The 21,683-nt window shown below is 49.3% G+C and overlaps 1 protein-coding gene across 2 annotated transcripts in view; it reads left to right on the forward strand.

Annotated features, from left to right (window-relative positions):
- The window catches only part of ASTN2 (astrotactin 2), a 598,062-nt gene that overhangs the window by 377,539 nt on the left and 198,840 nt on the right, over positions 1 to 21,683 (forward strand). For both annotated transcript variants that reach the window (XM_090021411.1, XM_090021412.1), the window contains 2 exons: positions 20,709 to 20,833; positions 21,459 to 21,563. In XM_090021411.1, the coding sequence (XP_089877537.1) occupies positions 20,709 to 20,833; positions 21,459 to 21,563 (230 nt within the window). The remainder of the gene's footprint in view (positions 1 to 20,708; positions 20,834 to 21,458; positions 21,564 to 21,683) is intronic.

Here is a 21,683-nt window from a genome sequence, read left to right on the forward strand (position 1 = left end):
GTGAACCATCAGCACTACCTGGTTGGTCCTCAGAGGTCCCCTATGCAGGGACTCACCCAGCTTGGCATTACTTAGCAATGAGAATCATTGCTCTAGGCAATGTGACTGCACAGAGATTGGTCAGGGATTTCTGACGCTGCCAGCCGTCAGCCTGAACCTGCTGCCGAGTGCCTTGTGGTGGGATCGTGGTTGCAGTAGAAAGCCTGTTGTAACGCACCTCAAGTAATCATGCAATTGCCTTCATGCTGGTGACAGCTTAATGCAGACAGTGCTGTTATTAAAACAAGTGCTGGGTCTGGCTTTTATTCAGGAAGGGCTTTCTTCTTGAGTTAATTGAGCCACACTTACCCAGTAGATGTCAGCCACTCTCCCCAACCTTCCCCTTGCCGGACCAGCCATAGCAGTATCCTGTGACCTTGATATGCTTAGGATACCTCACGCCTCTATACAACATGTGGATGCACAAGGTGTGAGACCTTGCCTGGCCCCATACTCAGAAATGCAGGGCCAGGTTGCACCCGCTAATCCACGAGCCCCTCTTTGGATGTCCTGTCAATGTTCTGTTGCCCAGCAATGATTTGAGCTCTTTTTGCCTTCAGACAATGTGTGGGAGTCTCCCATGAGCCTACTGGGTCTTTAAACATCCTCCCTTGAGAAGGAAAGCTCAGGGCATCTTTGTTGCTTCATTTCCACTCCCCAGTCCTAGCCTGGAGGGAAGAGCAGCCTGCTTGATGCAGTGGCCAGCAGTGCAGGTAGACAACACGGAGCCTTCCAAGCCCCAGCTCTGTTTCCTAGGGGGATTGCACCATTTGCCAGGTGTAGGATGACCTGAGGGCAAGAAACAAGCATCTGGAGGGTGAGGTGGCCCTGCCACTTGTCATGATGAAGCTCAGCACCCTTTAACATTGATGCGAATGGGCAGGTCCACAGGGCGCAGAGCTGGAACAAAAACCAAGGCAGAGGCGCCATGCCCACGCCCACATCATCCCACAATGGGATCTTTCCTTTTCCCTTGCCCAAGCTTAGCTGGGAGAGCAGGATTAATCACTTCTCCCCGTGCTGCAGGTGCATGTCCTCCACCCTGGCTCGGTGAGCACAGCGTTTCATGGCTTCCATAATTAACTTCACACGCAGCAATGCAGCCTCGCAGATGCAGTCACAAATTTTAGCTAATTAACCATATGGTCTGGCTGCCTGACAGAGCTGGGTAGACATATGAGCTAAGCACCGACTTCATGAGCACTGACTTGCACAGGTGCTGCCTTCTTTGTTGACACCAAGACCCAGGAGGCTCCAAGAAAGACACTAGGCTTCTTCTGCCTACGGGTGCATCTGACTCTGGGGTGTGCCTTCCAGTAGAAACGCACCACAGTGGTTGGTGTTCGTGCACGTGTAGAGAGAGAAGCATTCACTGCAGGAAGCAAATGGCTTGTACTAATCCTGATTATTTGTAGGCACCAAGCCAGGTTGACAGCTAAGCACCATGGACCTATCACTGCTGCAGTGAAGCTGCTGTTGCTCTCCCCCTTGCTGGCAGCGCCCAGGCACTGCTGCAAGGAAGCTCACACCTCTGGAGCCCTCTCTGGCATAAGGCAGGCATTGTTCTGAGGGAAAGCAGGAGCATTAGAGCAGTGTGGAAATGACTTTGTCAGTGTGCCAGCATATGAAATGTTTGGTGATATTATAGCCCTGCCACTGCCTGTGGCTGTTTTTCCTCTGCTTCTAATGACTAATAGAGAGAAGACAAAACAATTTCTATTAGTTTCTCCCACACTGCAGTGGGTTTCTTATTTTCTAAACCTCATTAGAGTTTGTAATACCATGGTGGTAGTCAAGAGCAGTCCAAGTTGCCCCGGGGAGAAGAAGTGAAGAGGAAAGTGAGAGAGATATGATGTGTAGCCCAGTATTAACACTGATTTTGGCTGGTTTCCAGAGTCCTTTCTTATTCACTTCCAAACTCTCATGCCTTATCTCAGTCTTAAAGGTTAACGACGAAGCTTAGAAGGAGAAAAAAATGTTTAAGATCTCAAATTGTTAAGAGAAAATATGTGTGTGCAAAGCAGGGAGCTGCAGAGGCATTTACATTTTGAAGGCAAATATTTAAAAATCAGTTTCCACACCTGTCCCACATCCCAGTTCAGGGCTCTCTGTTTCCCTTGAACAGCTGCTGATGTCAGGGACACAGAGCAGGGCATGCAGGAAGCTGCCAGGCTTCAGGTGTCAGCTGTGATAGCTGTTGCCATCACCAATATAACCAATACAGGGAACTCCACAGCAGCTGAGTTTTTTCAAAGGTTCCCAAACGCCATCAACATTCAGTGCAAGCTGGACACCAAATTTTCATTGGCTCCTTCAGAATTCCCTGCCAGGATCCTAAAGGGAAATCTTAGCTCCAGTGCAGTGCAGGGGAGCTTTTCTTGTTGTTGCCACAAGACCAATGGAGATCGTTAACACTGGGTGCATTTACCCGAGATGCTCAATGAGCAGTAGACGAACTCTTCTGCCTATCAGTGCATCACGACAAAAACCACGCTAATGCACAGTCGAATGAGTCCGCTACGCATTAAGCATTGCAGAAAGGCTGTGCAGCTTTGCTGCTACACAGTTGCGCTGGCTACTGTGCATTTATGTAGTACTTCCTATTAGAGGTACTAACTTAATGCGCAGTAGCAATGAAGCATTAGTATACGTGTAGATGTGACCACTGAGTGATTAAGTTGCTTGAGATGTGCCTCTGACATAATTGCAAATATTGCCCTAGTGTCTCTGAATGAGAAGACCCATGCCTTCGACTCACTGCACCACAAAAAACGCTTTCACAGATAAGGAATTTAATTTGCTATAACCTTACATCAGGCATTAAAGCAGACATGCGTGGTTCATTTCAGAGCAGCCATTATCTGAAAAGCAAATGGCACAAGTGCTGCTCTCTGGACTTGGTTTTGGGGTTTTTTGGGGGTTTTTGTTAAGGTAGGTCTCCTGTCCAAATATTTAAGAGGCTGAAATGTGCTGAGCTTATGAGAGCTGACAAGGTCACCCCCTTTTAGTGTCAGCTGTTGCTAATATAATAGAGACAGACATCTTGAATCCAGGTACACTGTCGAGTACTAAATGGGTCCAAACCATTTCTGACTAGCCGTATCAGTTAGTTTGAAACATCTGGGGTCTGCCCCATGAGTGAGTGAGTGGGGAATCAGGACTCCCAAGTTTAATTCTCCTTTGCCACCAGGCAGCTGTGCAGTCAACGGCAAAGCCATTTACCCCCAAACTCAGCCTTCCCTTACCACCTGCTCTTAGGGATATTATGTCATGTTATTAATTGATGTGGGTTTCCCACAGGTCCAAGTCTGCTCCAGACAAGTGTACAAGATCTAGCTAGGACTAAGTTAAGGATAGGCTTTTTCTTCCTACTAGCTTGCCTGGCCAATTAAAACAAGATACAGTCTAGTCTTAAACAATTGAATTTTATGGTGCTTTGTTAAATTTCCCCAGTTATATAACAGCTTTATAAACCACAGAGTTGAGCAGGGCTCAGTACAAGTAAAAGTCCATGCTCTGTAGATGGCACAAATGCTTGCAGCAGGAATCTTAGCTACATCCAAAAGTACCGAAACAGCAATGGCAGTCGGCAGCCCGTGGGGTCATCTTCACTGCCAAACATGTAGTGTTTGCTGAGGTTGGCTAACCTGAGTTAGCTAACATGGCCTAAAACAACCATAAAAAAGGCACCATCTCGCCTTGTGTTGTGCCTGTAAAGGAGGCTTGGGCTCAGCTGAAGCTGCTGACCTAGGACAAAGGCCGAGTTACTGTATCTGCACTTTACCCCGAGTTAGCCAAGCTAAGGTAAGAGAACTAAGTGAAGATACAGCCTTCAAATACCTAATAATGGGTCAGACTGCAGTGCCCATATAGAAACGGGTGAGTAGTTACTGACACAAATAATCCCATCAAAATCAATAGGGCACAACCAGTATAGATAGGAGGCTTGTTTAGATGCAACAAGAAGGAACCACCTTTGCATGCATTATAATATTATCCGCTCTCCTACAGCTAAGAAAGGTTAACCGAGTTTGACCATTAATTATTGTTCTGATTTCCTCCCCAAGCCTCTTCCTCCATGTCGCATGCACTTGCCCGTCTGGAGGATTAACTGTCTGACAGGTGTGAACTTTTGCAAACAAGTTGTGCCTGAGTTCTGGGTGAGCACAATAAAAGCTGCAATACTTATTTTATTTATTTGTTTTTGCTAATCAGAAACCTGTCAATTTTTCCTCACAGCCCTATCACTCAAAACCAGTTTGTCTGAATTTCTTAAGACTTCCTGCAAGAAATCACCTTGGAGCAGCAGTAAAGCCTAGGAAATTTCAGCCCCAAAGGGAAGAATCTATATATTTGCAAAAGTTGTATAAGGAGTTGAAAAATAGAGCTTAGCGTGGAATTCCTTCTGCAACCATGACTCCATAATTAAGGCATAAATCTAGCGCTGTATACATTAGCATCGCATGCTACATATGCACAAGGCGTTGCTGTGGGAACCATAACTTTTCGAATCTGTTTTTACTCTGCACTCTGTTTCAGCATGTTCCCAACAGACACTCTGGAGGAAGAAAGATCCATAGCCTACCGCAAGATTTCACCCACAGGAGACACAGTTTAGTAGAATAAATAAATAGCTGTATAATGGGGAACAGCGGGGGGTGGGAAAAGATAATAAAAAGTGAAGTGGGTGTTGGGTTGACTTGTTAGGAAGCCAGTCTGCCTTCATTGTTGAGATCACACCCATCACTGCAAGTGCTGGGACAGCTAGGCTGCTTGGGGCGTGCGCGCGTGTGTGTGCATGTGGCAGGATGTTGTGCTAATTTCTCTGGGTGTATGCAGTGCTGGGGAGAGATGGGGGATTGGCAACTTAGGAAACTGCACTGCTTGAACCGTGCTGTGGGTACAGACAGACAGCTTGAACCCCCACTGGGCAGTCTGTTCGAGAGAGGTCCCTTCCAGGATTCAGACTGCAACGTCTGCTCTATCCTATGGAGGCTCTGCTGAGGTTAAGGGTGCCAGTTGTGGCATCTGTTCTTGTTTTGAGGCATCCTACATTAAGTGAAACTCTCGGTCTCATTCAGATGCAGCCCTCTTGAGGCTGCCTGGGCCAGGGAAGGCATCAATCTCCCTTCCTAGCAGTTTGTTTCCTCTCTGGTGTGCTTACTTAGATCCAGCCATGGCTTTTGTTCTCCCTGCGGATGTTGGCACACTGTCAGGGTTGCTGCAGAGTGGAGTGCCGTGGATGCTGGCACGCTGTCAGGGTGGATGCCGGGTCGAGTGCCATGTCTTTCTGAGTTCCTTCACGTGCATGTGTTGGGAGATCTCAGTTGAATTTTTTTGAGCCCCTTTTGTTGTCATCTGTTTAGCTGCACAAAAGGTGTTTAGGGCCTCACTGCTTCTTGTCGGCTTCTCAGGGATATATCTGTGTTTTGCATCATTTGGTGATGCAAGTCCTTGGTCACTGATGTTTTGTGGGGATGAGGGTGACAACAAGCGGAGCCCAGTGCAACATGCTACCCCACATGAAGACAGCTCTGGAAATTAGAACGGGGACAGGAGCTGTAGAGAGACTGGGCTGTATGGCATAGTGTATTGGAAACCTGTAGCAGACCCCTCTGTCACCCTTCGAAGAAGGTCTGGAGATCACTATTAGGAAAGCCAGGTTTGAATGAGGCAAGATCACGTGGTGACTGATTTGGACAGCCCAAAAAATCTGTTTTTGGCGTGACTTAGTTTCCAAACTCCCATCTCCCAAGAGAGCAGCTGAGGCAGGGGCTAAAGAGTGTTTTTGGGGTGGGGGTGGGGGTGTGGGGACAGGGATTCTCAGTTCTCTTAATTCTTGCTCTTACATTTTGTAAAAATGGGTTAATACTCACGGGGTCAGGGACTGGAACATGACTGTCCCACCTCGGGTGTGGTTATCTCACCTCCATTCAACGGGAGTGATTGAGAGAGACCCATCTCATAGTGTAATCATTTCTACATTGTGGTCAGTGGTCCACAAGGCCATGGCAGCTGGCCCATTGATCACATTTGTCTCACCCTCCACTCTCAGTTTAAGACTGGATGATAAGGGTGTGTGATAGTCTGTGAGAAAGGTTGGTCTGTTGCTCCAAAAGGTTGAGCATGCCTCTCCCAAAGCAAGTGGTCTGTATCCCATCCGCACTCACAAGGATTGTACCAGTTATGCCATGAGAGTGGGAAGAGGGGTGTCTTTGGGTGAGTGTTTTACTTCCTTGCTTGTTTGGGAAGGATCTGCAGTCCTTTTAACTTGCTCAGTGCATTTCATTAGGACTCCTTTTGAAGATCCTCACTTTTTAATTTACCACAATTGCCACTTACAAAAGAAGCTGCTGTGTAGACACTTTTATCTTTTATCGACCAGCAGGTATCCTTGCTTCCCTCTGGCACTGTCCTATCTGGCACTGTCCTGGAGATAGCTGGCTCTCCCTTCACTCCTGTCCTTGTCTTGGAGCTTGCCAGGCCTCAGCTGGATCCTTCCAGGTCTCACCTAGCAGCAAAAGAGCATAAGGCTGGATGGAAAGCAAGTGCCAAATCCCACTCAGGGGCCTCCCAGTCTCAGGGAGCCTTGCCTGAGGTGTCAGTGAAAGTTGCCCCTTTTTTTCTCATAGGATGTCCCATTGCTGTGTTTGTGTGTCACTGCAGCAGTCGGTGGAAGAGAAGACAGGAAGAGAGTTGATGCCATGGTTTTCTCCCAAGCAAACCTCCTAGTTTCTCCAGCTCTGATCTGTGCAGAGCAGCTCATGTATTTTGCAAACATTGTGCCTGTCGGCTCCAGCATGGCTTTCTTTCTGCGGACGGTTGCTTTTTTTTTTTTTTTATTCCCCTTACGTTCCCATTCCTGTCGGCTTGTGTCATCCCTGCCATGCTTTTGTGTTCTCAAATCAGATGCTATTAGGGAAGAAGAGCCCAGGTTATGCTGTCTGGAGCCTCCCGCAGCTGCGGAGCAGAGCGGCATCAGCGGTGTTAGAGCAGCGGCGTGATTAGTATTCCACTGCTCAGATCAAAGAGCTGCCAAGACAGAGCCCAAGGCATTTCGCCAGCTATGATTGACTGAATCGTTTTCAACACCTCACAATTACAGAGCAGATAACTTCATAGCAAAGCTCTGATAACCCCCTGGGAGAGGCGAAGGCAGGAAGCACGCCAGGAGGGACTGCACAGGAGTGAGGCCTGCACCCCAGTGCTGGGCCTGGCAGCAAATACAGGAAGGGACCTGCCAGCTTTCCATTTCCTTTAAGCCATGTGGCCAAAGGAGTGTCCATATAAGCTGGCTGATCCAAATGTCCCCAAACCTAGATCAAGCTGGGAGCCCATTTCTGGGACTACCCAGAGGCTGGCATGGATATGACCATGCCTCAGAGCTTGGTTCTCCTTTTGCAGCAGAGGATGGAGCTTAAAACCAGTCGGGCTTTTTCAGAGCTAGAGGAATCGCGTGCACAGCAAGTACACACACCTGAGTGCAGGCACACATGTGCTCGTATCTCACCGCCCGAGAGAGAAGCACACGAAGCTCCGAGTGCCGGGAGGCACTGCTAGCCAGCTAGGGCATGCTCCGATCCCCGCACTCTCATGATTTACCTCTCTGAAATACCTCAATTTAAATGCTAATTTTCCCTGAACCAAGGGGGTAAAGCAGCTATTGAATACTGTTGGGCTGTTTATTAATGGAGCTAAAACACTGACACGTACTCTTGATGTGGCAGGGAGGGGCAGGCAGCAGAGTGCAGGGACTTTCTTTCTCTGTGCCGACAGCAGGAAGGTTGAATGATTGACTGACTGATTGATTGACTTTCCTGTCACACTTCTCCCTCCCCCTCAAATATTCAGTGCCTGGATCCCAGGCTGGGATTGGAACAGACGTTCCCGTCAACTCATTTCAATTTCAGCCTGATTCCCAGCCAATGCGCTCCCCCTCTCACAAGGAAGCCTCCTTGTCTGTCTGTCTGTCTGATGCTAATGCTATTTCGGGGCACGTACGATGAAGAAACCTCCTGGAAATCTCCTTCAGCCAAGCTGTGGGCCGTCCCTCCTGCTTAGTAGCCCCTGAAAAGCCAGTATCATTGGCTCAGAGCATCAGCCTGGGAGTACAACCTGCCTCAGCTCCGTATGCAGATCACACCTGCAAGGAAGCACATCGCAGAGACGCGGAGCCAGAGGTGATCACTCTTGCTCGTTCTCTGCGTTCCCTCTCAGGATTTCCGCTGCACCCTGAGCTCGCTGCTCTTGTCAACAGAGGAGGGATTTCTGCTGTTGCCTGTGCCGACAAAGTGGTGCCGTCTTAGCACCAGACCTTAAAGGGCTATCGCGTTAGCCCTCTGATCTCATCCTGCACAACATCCCCCTGCTCTACTACCTATTAGGGATGAACAACGGGAGATATACTGGAGCTGGCTCCCAACACAGAGCCACTCGCACATCTCTGGCAAGACAGCGGCAGGATCTGAAAGCTTGCAATGCTCTCTCACTTCTGAAATCTTTGTAACGCTCTCATTAGGCAGGAGCTGTATGACCATCAGCTTTTCTTGCTGTGTGAGTTTTGAGCCCCAGCTTCCCCTGCCCCACACAGACTGGGCTGTGTCTGAACGGGAGGACCCCTGGATCCTCAATTGCTCACCATGCAGGGGGCCTCTCTGTCCAACGCCACGGACATTGCTGTCATTGCACCTCAGGTCCTCACTCTTTCCTGTCCCTTTGGGCCCTTCTTAGCATTCACCTTTCTCCTTTAGCCTTATTGTCCCACACAGGGAGAGGATGACTCCATGCCACTGACTCCTGCTACAAAGAATGCTTTCCCAGTGTTAGAGACTGTCAGACTGTAACTGGCTGCAGTAAGGGACAGGAGAAGCCCAGCCAGGGAAGGAGCCATGAGGTATGGTCATATCTGATGTTACACCAACAAATCAAAGCTCTCCTTGTAGTAGGAGCACGAAGCCAGATGCCTTTCTCCTATTCCAGGATCCCAGTGAGCTAATAAGCCTTGCAGGCTATTCCCCTCTTCCATTCCCAGGGGCATGCCTGAAGTTGAGACATTGCAAATACTAAGGCTGTTTTGCGCTGAAAGTCAGGGAGCTGTGTGGGACGGAGCATTATGAAGGGCATGGTAGAAACTGATTAGTCTCTCCTTTTTACACTGTCTCATTATACAGAAGCAGGGACTCACTCAAAATTAATGACCAGTAAATGTAGAATAAGTAATGCTGCTTCACACAGTGCATGTTCAGTCTTTATAATTCACTGGTACAGGGGGTCATGGAAACAGATCCTGGGGTGAGATTTACAATGTGCTTACCTTTTCCAAAGTGACTGTAAAAATAGGACACCCCACTTATCGTCTCCCAGTGACTCTCGATCAAATATGCTGAGTTTACAAAGAAAAGGGTAGTTCCAAATGCCAGCCCTGCAGACTCAAGCATGCACATGGAAGCCAGCTAGGCTCTTCGGTGCTCACAGACTATTTTCAGAAAGAAAGATCCTCCAGCTGAAAGTTAGTTTTAAAATGTTAATGATGCACACAACAGACTCAAATTATGCTTACCCTCCTCAAAGCCTTTGCAGGGCAAGAGAGGTAGGACTAATAAATTACCATTGCCATTGAAATTGGCTGATCAGAGCAGATCTTTGCAGAAAGTACCATTTTCACACACAGTCACTTTTCTAAACGTAACCACGCTGGATAATATGATTAGCATTTGTAGCTGCGCCGGCTGAGATGAGGGTAATTAAATCTCATGCTTCAGGGCACTGGCTAATCACTTGCAGGGGTCATTTCTTTTTTTTTTTACCCCTTTATGAATATCTTTGCCCAGTTAACCAGGTGCATTATGGGGAGGGGAGCAGTTCTCTGAAACTTCTGCTATGGATGGAGATTTGATCAAGCCAGGAAATCGTATGGGAGGCAGAGGGATTCAGGAAGGAGATGGCAGGTGAAAGTCCAATGACATGTCTTTTAAACATTAAGAAGGAGAGAAGAAAGGTGCATCAGGTGGACCTCACCACAGTTTGTTTCTCACTGGATTGCATTGCAAATGGAAAGTGAATTGTGGGGCGATGGCTGGTATTTCACCATCACTGGCCAAAATCTACCCTTGATTAAATCCAGTGTGATCTGTGTATTTGGGGCCAGGTGTCTACATATCCATGAAGCACATAAGGGGACCTTCAGCCTGTGAGTTATGGATATAGCATCACCCATTTGACCTTCTCACAACATTGTGAGGCTTAATTCTTCTCTGAAAGATCTGCCTCATGTTTTACTCTATCTCCCAGATGGCTCAGAGCTTAGCTTGTGCTACCATTTTAGTTTCTTCCATACACCCTCACCAGAAGATCTCTCTTTTCTGTATGCCTGGGGTAATTTCATCGTTCAGAGCTTTGTGCCCCACTGTGACAGAATTTTTGCCTGGCTGTGTGATAGGGGCCAATTTTCCAAACTGACCTTAGACTTTGAGCAGCCAGACTTCAGCCAGGCTGGAGCTGAGTTTCAGAGGTTCTGGTCTTATTTGTATGATCTTCCTTATCTTGGTACCAAAGCGCCTTGCAGTCACTAATGCATGTTTATTCTTTCAACATCCCTCTCAGCTAGGGACATATCATCACCATTTCAGCGGCAGTGGAAGCACAATCGCTAGATTGTGTGGCTTGCCCAGCATCACATGAGATCTGTAGGAGATTTTGTAAATTTAAGCTTGAATGTCTTATTCCCCAGACCAGTGGTTGTCAACCTTTTTTGGCTTGAGGTACCTCTGCTCGACTTGAACTGCTCCTGGATAGACTTGAGGCACCCTGGATAGACACTTGGAAAATGCCAGCTCTTAGTTTTTTACTCTTTTTTGCTTACAGAAAATAATACAGCATTTTTGCTCTTGCAAAGAGCTCAGAAGGAATCACAGCTACGGTTTTCTATTTGAAAGCTTTGGGTTTAATCTTGTGAATCGTGTTTATACACCTAACAATGCCAACTTTGTGTGGCACCCTGCTGCACCCTTGAAAGGATCTCAAGGTACCCCAGAGTGCTTGAAGCACCCTGGTTGAGGATCGCTGCTCTAGACCATAGTGTCAGTAGGAGCATTTTTGAACATCAAGCCCCTTTTATTCTAGAATTGAGTCCCAAAAATAGCAATCCCCAAATTGGAGGCTTAACTTCTCCTGCTTCGCTCTGTAGCTGTAGAGCAGCTGTAACAGCTTGTACGTTCCTTCCAGGGGAGTAGTGCGAATTAGTTAGTTAATTCAGAGTACAGTATTTGGAAGATGGAAAGTGCTGTTGTTACTAGAACAAGGCATTAAACATCTGTGTTGAAACAATAAAAGTATCTAGGGATCAAATGTGTGATGGAAAAGGTCTCCTGTAGTTTTGGGGAGGGTATTCATAGAAGCCAGGCAGTTCGGTGTCCTTATGCACCTGATCAAGATGAGCGCTGTCCCAGGGGTAGAGAGAAGCCATGGAGGTCCTTCCAGACACAGCTCGGCTTCTCATGCAGATATGCCTCAAGTGACCACACACACACACATACACTTGGTGTATACCCTTCTATACACACCCATGCCCACGCACTTATAATATGCAGACTCTCCCCAGTAGCGATGTACACAGACTGTCTTTCACACCACTGTACACTGTGTGTACACTCACACACGCACTGCATGCACACATGTACACACACGAACACAACGTGCATCTGCAGACACACACAGCCTCCCCTGCAGACATTCAAGGTGTCTCATGCAAACGCGCACAGATACACTTATGTGAGCAGGCATGAACGTGTAGACTTTTGGACATGCACATAAGGACATGCACATGCTGTTCCACTGGGTGCTGCCAATAGATTGCTGATCCCTCCTGAATCTCCCCCTCTTGCCAGCATTTCTTTTCCTTGCACAGAGTGCAGCAGGGTTGGTATGTGGGGGCTTTGATCAGCGCTTCTGAAGAACACAAAAGGGGGGCGGAAACTCTTCCGTGTGCATTTACTGTGAGCCACAAGGTTATTTATACCGTTGAAAAGGAGCTACAGCCCTCTGCTGGCTGAGGCCTCCAGCTGCATCTCTGGCCACTGGGAGCCACATACTGGAGAAGTTTTCTGTGAAAAGGAGGAGGACGTAGGATATCCTGGGCAGAGATTGCAATCAGCACATGCTTCTCTGTCTCCTTCTCTCCCCACCTCCCCCTATAAGAGCAAGTAGCAGCTTGGTTCTGTGTAGACTCAGAAGAAAGTGCTGCCTAATTAACTGTGGAGAAAATGAGATGATGAAGGCTCCAGACCTCGGGCTGCCGGACCCAGCACTAAGCAAAACAGCCTAGTGGCTCTTCACCCTCCACCTCCCCATTGTTCCTCCTCTAAATCACTGCATTGTGTGTGCAGTGGAGTTTCAGGAGTGGGCGCATCATAATGCCAGGGCAAGGGAGGTTTGTGCTGACCTGTTCCCGAGTGATGAAGGACACAGCTGTGGGCAGAGGGAAGGGAGGAGGCACAGGAAGAAAAGCTCTTTTGACTACAAAAATGTGTCAGCAAAGCTGTTTTTAAAGTCCCCTCTATGAACACTGCTCCTTCTGATACCCCACAGGCTGGGCTGGTGCAGGCTGTGGAGATTTGCCCCTTCCCCACGGGCACATGCACAAAGACCTTTGCTTGCAACCACATGCCCTAAGCACCTGGACAAGTTTTCACCTGGCCTTCAAACAGCAGTGCAGTGAGCACAGCTCTTCAGTGTATACTGAGGATGTGGAGAAGCTTGAGGGAGTCCAGAGAAGAGCCATGTGCATGATCAGAGGTCAGGAAAACAGACCTTACGATGGCAGGCTGAGAGCCATGGGGCTCTTTAGCCTAGAAAAGCGCAGGCTCAGGGGTGATCTGATGGCCACCTATAAGTTTATTAGGGGTATTCACCAGGATCTGGGGGAATGTTTGTTCACCAGAGCGCCCCAAGGGATGATGAGCTTGAAGGGTTATAAACCCCTGCAAGACCGTTTCAGGCTGGACATAAGGAAAAATTTCTTTACTGTCCGAGTCACCAAGGTCTGGAACAGCCTGCCAGCGGAGGTGGTTCGAGCACCTACATTGAACACCTTCAAGAGTAAACTGGATGCTTATCTTGCTGGGATCCTCTGACCCCAGCTGACTTCCTGCCCTTTGGGTGGGGGGCTGGACTCGATAATCTTCCGAGGCCCCTTCCAGCCCTGATGTCTATGAAATGTGTGAAATCTACTTTCTCCAGCCATTGCATACAGATTGGCTTCACTTCTTACCCTCTTTGCATCTGCCTTCACATAGCTACTTTCACACACAGCTGCCCCACTTCCCCAAGCTGTTGTTTTACCAATGTGCTGCTCTTGCCCTAGATAAGCTGGTAGCATGCCCAGGTTCCTCTGGCTGCAGGTGGAAGCAGTGGATTAATCCTCATAGATTCATTGAAACGTAGGGTTGGCAGGGACCTCAGGAGGTCATCTAGTCCAACCCCCTGCTCACAGCAGGACCATCCCTAACTAGATCATCCCAGCGAAAGCTTTGTCTAGCCCAGTTTTACAGACCCCCCAAGGATGGAGCGTCCACAACCTCTCTGGGTAACCTGCTCCGGTGTTTTACTACCCTCCCGGCGAGAAAATTCTTCCTAATATCTAACCTAAACTTCCCTTGCTGCAACTTGAGACTATCGCTCCTTGCTTTGTTATCTGCCACCACTGAGAACAGTTTAGCTCCATCCTCTTTCGAGCCCGCCTTCAGGTAATTGAAGACTACTATTAAGTCTCCTCTCAGTCTCCACTTCTGTAGACTAAATAAGCCCAGTTCCCCTCTATATGTGTCTGCTGGTGTCACACACATAGTGTGACATACTATCTGTGTGTATAGTATATATGTAGCTGTAAGTGGGACATATACATGGCATGGCTGCTGTCTTTTTTACCTGTAGGCATCTGTAAGGAAGCCTTTCCTTTCCATAGATGACTCTCCTTAATTACCTAAATACATTTTGTGGGTGGTAGTGGTGAGAGGGAGACAGTTTCCTTGCATTTTATTTCACCTGCTAATGGAGACAATGTACTGGATTTACATGGTGTCAGGGGTCAAAGCTGGTGTCCAAAGCCTCTCTGAGGATGTGTACCATGTGTGACTGGGTGTATCTAGCAGGTTCTACAAAAAGGTTGGGCCCCTATGTAGCATCTGCGCTTTGTGAGTCATCTGCACATGCTACCTGCCAGGAGATCAGTCTGCCTTTCTGAAACCACTGGGTAGCTCATGGCAAACTCTTGCTGCTGTGAACTAGAGGGCAGAGGGCTCTTCACCCTCTGCACTGTGCTTACCCGTGGAAGCTCATCGCAAAGAGAACAGGGGGAGACACCCTGCGCTTAAACAGAGTTGATGGCGAATGAAACAGGTAATGCCTGGGGAGAGAGAGTGTCCAGCACAGGAAAGCATTTGCTCAGCAGCATTTCCAAGAAGAGTGGGCAGACCCTATTGAGCCTCATCTGGGCCTCTGATGAACACTGCCCTTGCCCAGGAGTTTGTTCTTCTCAGGAGCCAGGCTGCTTTTCCTGAGTAACACTTGCATCACTACAGCTTGGTCCAGAGCCTCTGGCTCTCAATGCCAGGATGGCCTGGCCTGGGGTGAAGACAGGCCAAGTCTTTAATTGGCATAAATTGCTTTCACTGGAGCTGTACTAACAGATGAGCTGGCTCTATACTTATGCCATGGTGCTGCATTCGGCCTTCCAGCTGCTCTGGAAGTGGCTCTGATAGTGCTTGCTCTCCCCTACACGCTTAGGCTTTCTACACTCCTTGGAAAGAGAGCTAAGTATCTTGCTCAAATCTCTCCTTCTTTCCCCGCATCACTTTCCCTTCCATTGTACCCCCACTTCCACCCACCCACACAGCCCCCAGGCTCCTGGAGTAATTGCCATTGCTTGTTTGCATTGCTAAGAAGCTGAGGGCTCAGAACAGCAAATCACCCATTCACCACCTGCCACCGGGGATCCAGAGTGGCGTGTGATCAATATTAGATTTGTGAGTGTATGTGTGCAAGAAAGATTTTTTCCCCTCGGACAAATAAAACATCCTTTGTTGTTATTGCAGCCTGAAGTAAAACCTGTAAGATGCAATGAGATGCCCGTGCCTTTGTTATACACCACTGTACAGAGAATACTGGTTGTCCTTAAATAAGCAGCCAGGAGCCCCAGCCCCCAGTTGGTCCTGTCTGCATTGCACAGCACCCTTTGTTCTTCTCACTCCTGGCCTGCGCTTCCCTGCCCTGCCCTGCTCGCACAATGGAGCCAGCCCCAGGCTCAGCCCCAGCCTCTAAAGAGAAACACCCTCGGGGTCCCTGTATCTTGTCCTTATGCTGTGCACGAGGCCTGTACATTGGGCATAGCTTGCCAAGGGGCTTCTCAAGGGTCTCCTCAATGGCAGCTTCTCCCGAGGCCTCAGTGCTCACAGTACATGCCAGGTGTCAGATCAGTTCAGCTCCTGTCGGATGTTACGTCCAGTAATGTTATTTTGAGCCTTGTACCAGGTATTAATTCCAAGGCTAGGACACAGTTACTCCTTAGCCATTAACACATTTATTTAGCCCCTAACAGTTACAATTATATTACTGTAGTTAGTCAAAAGCAGTACAACGTGCTCATCACCCCAAGATACAATGACCGTGGCGTCACTGGTTGATCAGGCTGTGAAGTCTTGTCCCAGGTGCCCAACTCCTTTGCCTCAGTTCTGAATCTGGGATCGGTGACCGGATCCTTCAGGAGTAGGAGCCAAAGCGTACGCTCTCTCACCTCTCTTTATATACCATATATAGCTTGCATTTCTTAATACGTAACATTAGCTTAAGCCTTCCTCCTAATGCATATTAATAATTTTACTTCTGTTTGCCAAATATAGCTAACCTTAACCGGACTTTTCCATTCTGAGGTAATCTTTTCATTTTTCGGTGGGGGTAGGTTTTGTTCTGAACCATTTCTCTTTTGCACAGACTATATTTATTTATTTAGCCAACTTCCCAATTTGTTTTAAGTCAGAAACAGTATTTTTTCCACCTGCTCCTTTTCACTGGGTGCAAATCTCAACCACAATTCAAGCTCAGCACAGCTTCAGCTAAGCACAAAGGTCAAAAACTAGGCCTAAAGGCCTCTTGGTCCCAGCACAGGGCACCAAAGCAAGTAGCTGGGTTTTCCAAAGGGCTCAGTATGGAGCCGTTTGGGCACTGAGCTCCACTGAGAGCGTGGCCCTGAGTGGGGCGGTTAGTGCTGTAGGTCTCCTGGAGAGGCAGCTTGTGCTTGCCGCTGCAGTGGCATATAGATATACCCCCTAGGCAGCACGTGCTTTCCAGTAGCATCCATCAGAAAGGGCATAAATCTCCCTCGCAGCTGTAGTTTTCCAGAAGGCTGAGCAGGTGTGGAGTCAGCAGGAGATGGGTTTCTAGGGCAGCACTGGCTGGCTAGCAGCACCCTGTCCTTGGGAAGCAAAAACACCCTCCTCCCCCAAAAAAGAGCTTCCCTAGCCTGGCCCGGTCTGCTTCCCTGTGCACTTTCTGTCTGCATGAAACATGAATGGGAGGGCTACCACATTATGCTCTATAGCCAGGCCTTGTAGGCGGCTCAGCAGTACTGTGACAGACTAACCCAGTGGGAGCAGAAGGTCTTCGGGGTATTAAAGGCATAGAGCATGTATCCTAGTTGTTATTAGCCAGTCAGATGCAGAGAGAGGCCTGGGCTCCATCCTTGCCTTGCCGTAATGGGACTGTGACCTCTTTCTCTCCCCCTGTATACAGATCAATGAAGTTGTGGTCATTTCCCCTATCCTTCTGTATACAGATCAATGTGAGTTTATTTGATGGAGCATCGCTCGTATGAACCATCTCCCAAAGCACTTCACGGAGTTAAATAAGGAGAAAGTGCCAGCAGTGAAAGCTGAGGGGAGTCTAGCCCTTCAGGCAAGGATCTGAAGCAGCTGGGGAGCTAGGGCATAGGGAGGTCAGCTGGCAGCTTTCCCTAGGCTTATCTCAAGGGAAACAGCACAGAAGGGGAGTGTCGTGGGCAGAGCAGGCAGAAGAGGCACATGTTGTACACTCTAGTGAGTCTAAAGGGACTTTAATAGCAAAAAAGTTCATGGTCTCTCAACTGGTTATGATCTAGGTAAGGCAGTCAAAGGAGCTTATGTTGTATATGAGGGCAGAAGTATCCAGCACCTGGAGCATGGGGCATCAGCTTGCGAGTGGGCTGCAGAGGGAGGAGAGGTCAGGGGAGCAAAGGCGGAGCAGACAGTGCTGCAGGGAGGGAAGTAGTTGGGGGGGGGGGTGGAGATGGATTTCCAAGCATGCAGGAACACTGGACTTTCTAGCCATTTGCAGATGAAAGCATGCATGGGATCAAAGCACTCCTTAAATACGTGTCCTATGAAGAAAATGAGCCTGGCTCTAGCAACAGAAACAGAGACCTTTATCATGGCCTTCCATGAAATACAGACGGTGGGGCCTGATTATGGTGCTAATAGGAGCTGTACAAGCTCCTCAGTGTCAACAGTAAGGGGTGAAGAGGGGTGAAGCGGTGTAGGGGACCTTCCACGTTGGGAAAAACATCCCTTCCTTTTCAGTTCTCATGGCGTGAGCCGGCATCTTGCCTTCGAGCTGGCTGAAATGCTGTTTGAGGGAGCGGGGCAGCAGTTTGCAGAAGGGGAGCAAGGGATATCCGTTCTGCAGAGCTGGGTAACCTTGGGCTGCAGGAGGTAATATGGAGCATGAAGAGAAGAGTGGGAGTTAAGAAATCGGGAGTGCTGATGGGAGAGCCTAGCCTGTCTGCAGAGGCACTGAGGGCATGTGCATCACACTTCATTATCACTTCTCCCTGTGCTCTGCCTTGCTCAGCAGAACTTGAGAGACATGTTGGGCCAAAAGTCTCCTGGATGTAAGCACTGGAAGTAGTGGAGCTACACCAGAGATTGATTTGGGCCTTTGTAACAGTTTCTAATTAGAAAGAGGATGTGACTGGTGGAACAAGCACAGGTTCCCCTGGTGGAGGGCAAGTACCCAGGGGTGTTGTCCTGGCTAGGCTGATGGGATATGACTAATGGGGTGACAAATGACTTTAACATAAAAATGCTATTACTTTTTTCCCTCCTACCGTAGACCAATGGTGTGGGTACATTGTTCTCATTTTGAATACAGAAATAGTTAAAAACAGCCACAACCCTAACTTTAGTAGCTGCAAAGAGGTCTGTGGGTATCTGTTAGGGACAGGGGCCCACTATAAGGCCTTTTTTAGGAACTGAACATTTATGTGGGTGGCACCAGGAGCAAGGACAGTTCAGGGGAGTGACCTCCTCATCCCCATCTGCTGTCTGATGCCTCACGTTGCTGTGGCACAGTTGATAATCCAGATTGGACCTGGCATATGCTCCCCTGGCCTGACAGTCGAGTTTTTCTGTCATCTCCGCTGCTGGAAAGCTAAGAAAGATAACAATGAAACAGCCCTCCAGGGAGCTAATTAGCAGCTCGCCTTCCTTGGGTGGGGAATCTAGGTTTGAAAATGAATGGCAGCACGCGCTGCAGATTCAGATCTCAAAGCCGCCTCTGTCCGCTGGGATCAGTCTGCAGTCATTCCAGGACATGGCTGACGACAGCCTTCGCTCCAGGCTCAGGCTCTCTGAAGGCGCCTCTGCTGCCTGTGAGCACCAGACCTACTTCTGACACTTCAGGGGTGGGAAAGGAACAGCAAAGAACAACTAACTGTGGCACTTCTGGGGCTGGCCTGCAGCTGCATAGTTTCATAGTTTCATAGTTTCATAGTAGCTAGAGTCGGAAGGGACCTAGGTAGATCATCTAGTCCGACCCCCTGCCTTAGCAGGAAAGAGCACCGGGGTCAGATGACCCCGGCAAGGTGCTCATCTAACTTCCTTTTAAAAATCCCCAGGCTAGGAGCCTGCACCACTTCCCCTGGAAGCTGGTTCCAGGCCCTAGCCACCCTGACTGTGAAGTAGCGCCTCCTAATATCTAATCTAAACTTACCCTCCGCCAGTTTGTGACCGTTATTCCTGGTCACTCCTGGCAGCGCACGGGGGAACAGGGACTCCCCCAATACCTGCTGATCCCCCCTGACCAGTTTGTAGCAGGCCACAAGGTCCCCCCTTAGCCTTCTCTTGTGGAGGCTAAACAGGTTCAGGTCCCGTAGCCTATCCCCATAAGGCCTGCCCTGCTGACCCCTGATCATACGAGTGGCCCTCCTCTGAACTCTTTCCATATTGTCCACGTCCCTCTTGAAGTGTGGCGCCCAGAACTGGACGCAGTACTCCAGCTGCGGCCTGACCAGTGCCGCATAGAGGGGGAGGATCACCTCCCTGGACCTGCTCGAGATGCATCTGTGGATGCATGATAGGGTACGATTGGCCTTCTTGACTGCCTCCCCACACTGCCGGCCCATGTTCATCGTGGAGTCAATGACGACTCCAAGATCCTTTTCCGTCTCCGTGCTGGCAAGAGGAGAGTTCCCCAACCTGTAAGTGTGGTGCCGGTTCTTCCTCCCCATGTGCAACACCTTGCTGCATGATGCAGGGCTCTGAGATACTAGGCCCAGCAAAGAGCTGTGAGAGCTACAGGAGCAGGGGCCAATGGCTCCTCTGGAGGAGCGATGGGCCAGTCATCAGAGCTGGTTGTTGGGCTTTCTGGACAAATGCATACAGACCGCCCTCTCCAATTTCAATTAGGGGCATGGAAAGGTGGAAGCTTGGGGGATGGGGCTTGTAGGAGAGAGGCATGTACTTCTGCTTGTTCCTCACCAAACCACCAAGCCCTGCAGAGCTTGGACTGGCAAGAAGGGAGGGGACAGGTACAGGGGTCTAAAAACAGCATCAGAACAGAATATCTTCTTGTGACTTCTGGGCTGGCTCCACCCTTCATTAAGATCGTCCTCTCCTGTAGGCTACAGCTCTGTGTGAAGCTTCTGAGCATGCCCACATGTGCATGTATTAGACTATGCTGTTTCATCTTTCCATCATGCTGGTTCAGGTTGTCACCATGATTCAGACTCAAGACCCCATGGTAGCCAGTCTCAGCAGCACTGGCCTTGCGAAGAGGGCCTCCAGGCCAGGGGCTGCCAAATGGTAGGATGTGTGCCACAAGTGGCATGGGCAGCCTCTTTGTAGAGCACCATCAGTCAGGAAGGGGAAAGGCAGCACAGTGGCAGGTAAGACAGGAAGCAGTGCAACAGATCGAGCAGAGGGCATAGGGGAAGAAGCAGCAGATGGGGAAGGATATCAGGAAGGGTGTAAGGTGAATTTGTGACATGCCCACCAAAAAGGTTGGCGCCCGCTGCTCTAGATCGTGTGTGGGCCTCAGCAGCAGCCATTGCCATTGAGGTCACTGGTGCGGGCTCACTTCTATGAGGTCCAGAGGAAAGGGTCTGCCTAGAAGGGTTGGGGAAGGACTAAAGAGCCTATCCCACAGCTGACGCTGAAATCAAGAGTTTGATTCTGTGCATGCAGCTTCACACAGCTTTGTCCTGAGTAGCAGGCCTGGGATACTACACACATCCACACACACCTATCCCTCTACTCCCATCACATGTGTGAGCAGCCCCATCTTAGCGTCCCTACCAGTCCTCTTAGTCCTGCTGCCAGGAGGTCGCCTCCATCTTTGCTTTGGAATTTTCTTTTTTCTCTCTTCAGGGAAAATAACTTCATCAAAGACTTCCCCCAGCTGGCAGACGGCCTGATGGTGATCCCGCTGCCCGTGGAAGAACAGTGCCGTGGTGTCCTGTCCGAGCCCCTGCCTGACCTCCAGCTGCTCACTGGTATGAGCCCTCTCCCCTCTGCTGCTGCAGCCGTCTTGCCTGGGTTTCATTCCCAAGCCAGCCGAGAGCACCTAGGCTTTGCCAGCTGTCTTGAGACTCTTCCCACAGCAGTCCCTGAGAGAACAGGACCCCCTCTCGTTTGCTGTCCAGCGAGTCATTAGAAGTGCATGCTCAGAACCAAATCCTCCTCTCCTCTTCTTTGCCCTGTACCCAGCCTCTGTGTGCAAATATCTCCTCTGCTTTTCCCAGCTGCCCTGATCTCCCCAGGCTCAGGTACCTTCCCTGCATCCTCCAGCCCACAGCCACCATTGCTATATCAGTCTGAAAGGTGTCATTGTGAGCTTGCTCCCAGCAGGCCCATTCAATGTCAACTTGCACTTCTGTAACAGCATGAGCTCCCTTTGAGCCCTGCCCTGCTTGTACCAGCTACAGCTTTTACCTATCATCCCTGTCAATACTAGTAGGACTCCCACCGTGCGATGTGTCTGAGGTTACGATCTCTGTTATCATTGTGTTCGTAGCCCTGAAGCATGTAGCAAAGAAACCAATCAGCATGAAAATAACACTTCCCAGACTGCCTCCCAGTCCACTCCCTCTGCTCTAAGTTGCCAGCTTTCCTTTCCAGGAGACATCAAGTACGATGAGGCAATGGGCTACCCAATGGTGCAGCACTGGAGGGTCAGAAGCAACCTGTACAAAGTGAAGCTCAGTTCCATCACCCTCTCTGCAGGTGAGAGCTCCCTGGATTATCATTATGTTTCTAGCTGAGAGGACTGTGGGTGGGCATGCGCACATGGGGCATGTGTTTGGGGAAGGGCATTAGGTCTGTGGCTTCTGGGACACATCACCT

Source organism: Crocodylus siamensis, chromosome 11 (assembly GCF_052110815.1).
Source record: "Crocodylus siamensis isolate JL-2025a chromosome 11, ASM5211081v1, whole genome shotgun sequence".
Taxonomy (NCBI): Eukaryota; Metazoa; Chordata; order Crocodylia; family Crocodylidae; genus Crocodylus; species Crocodylus siamensis.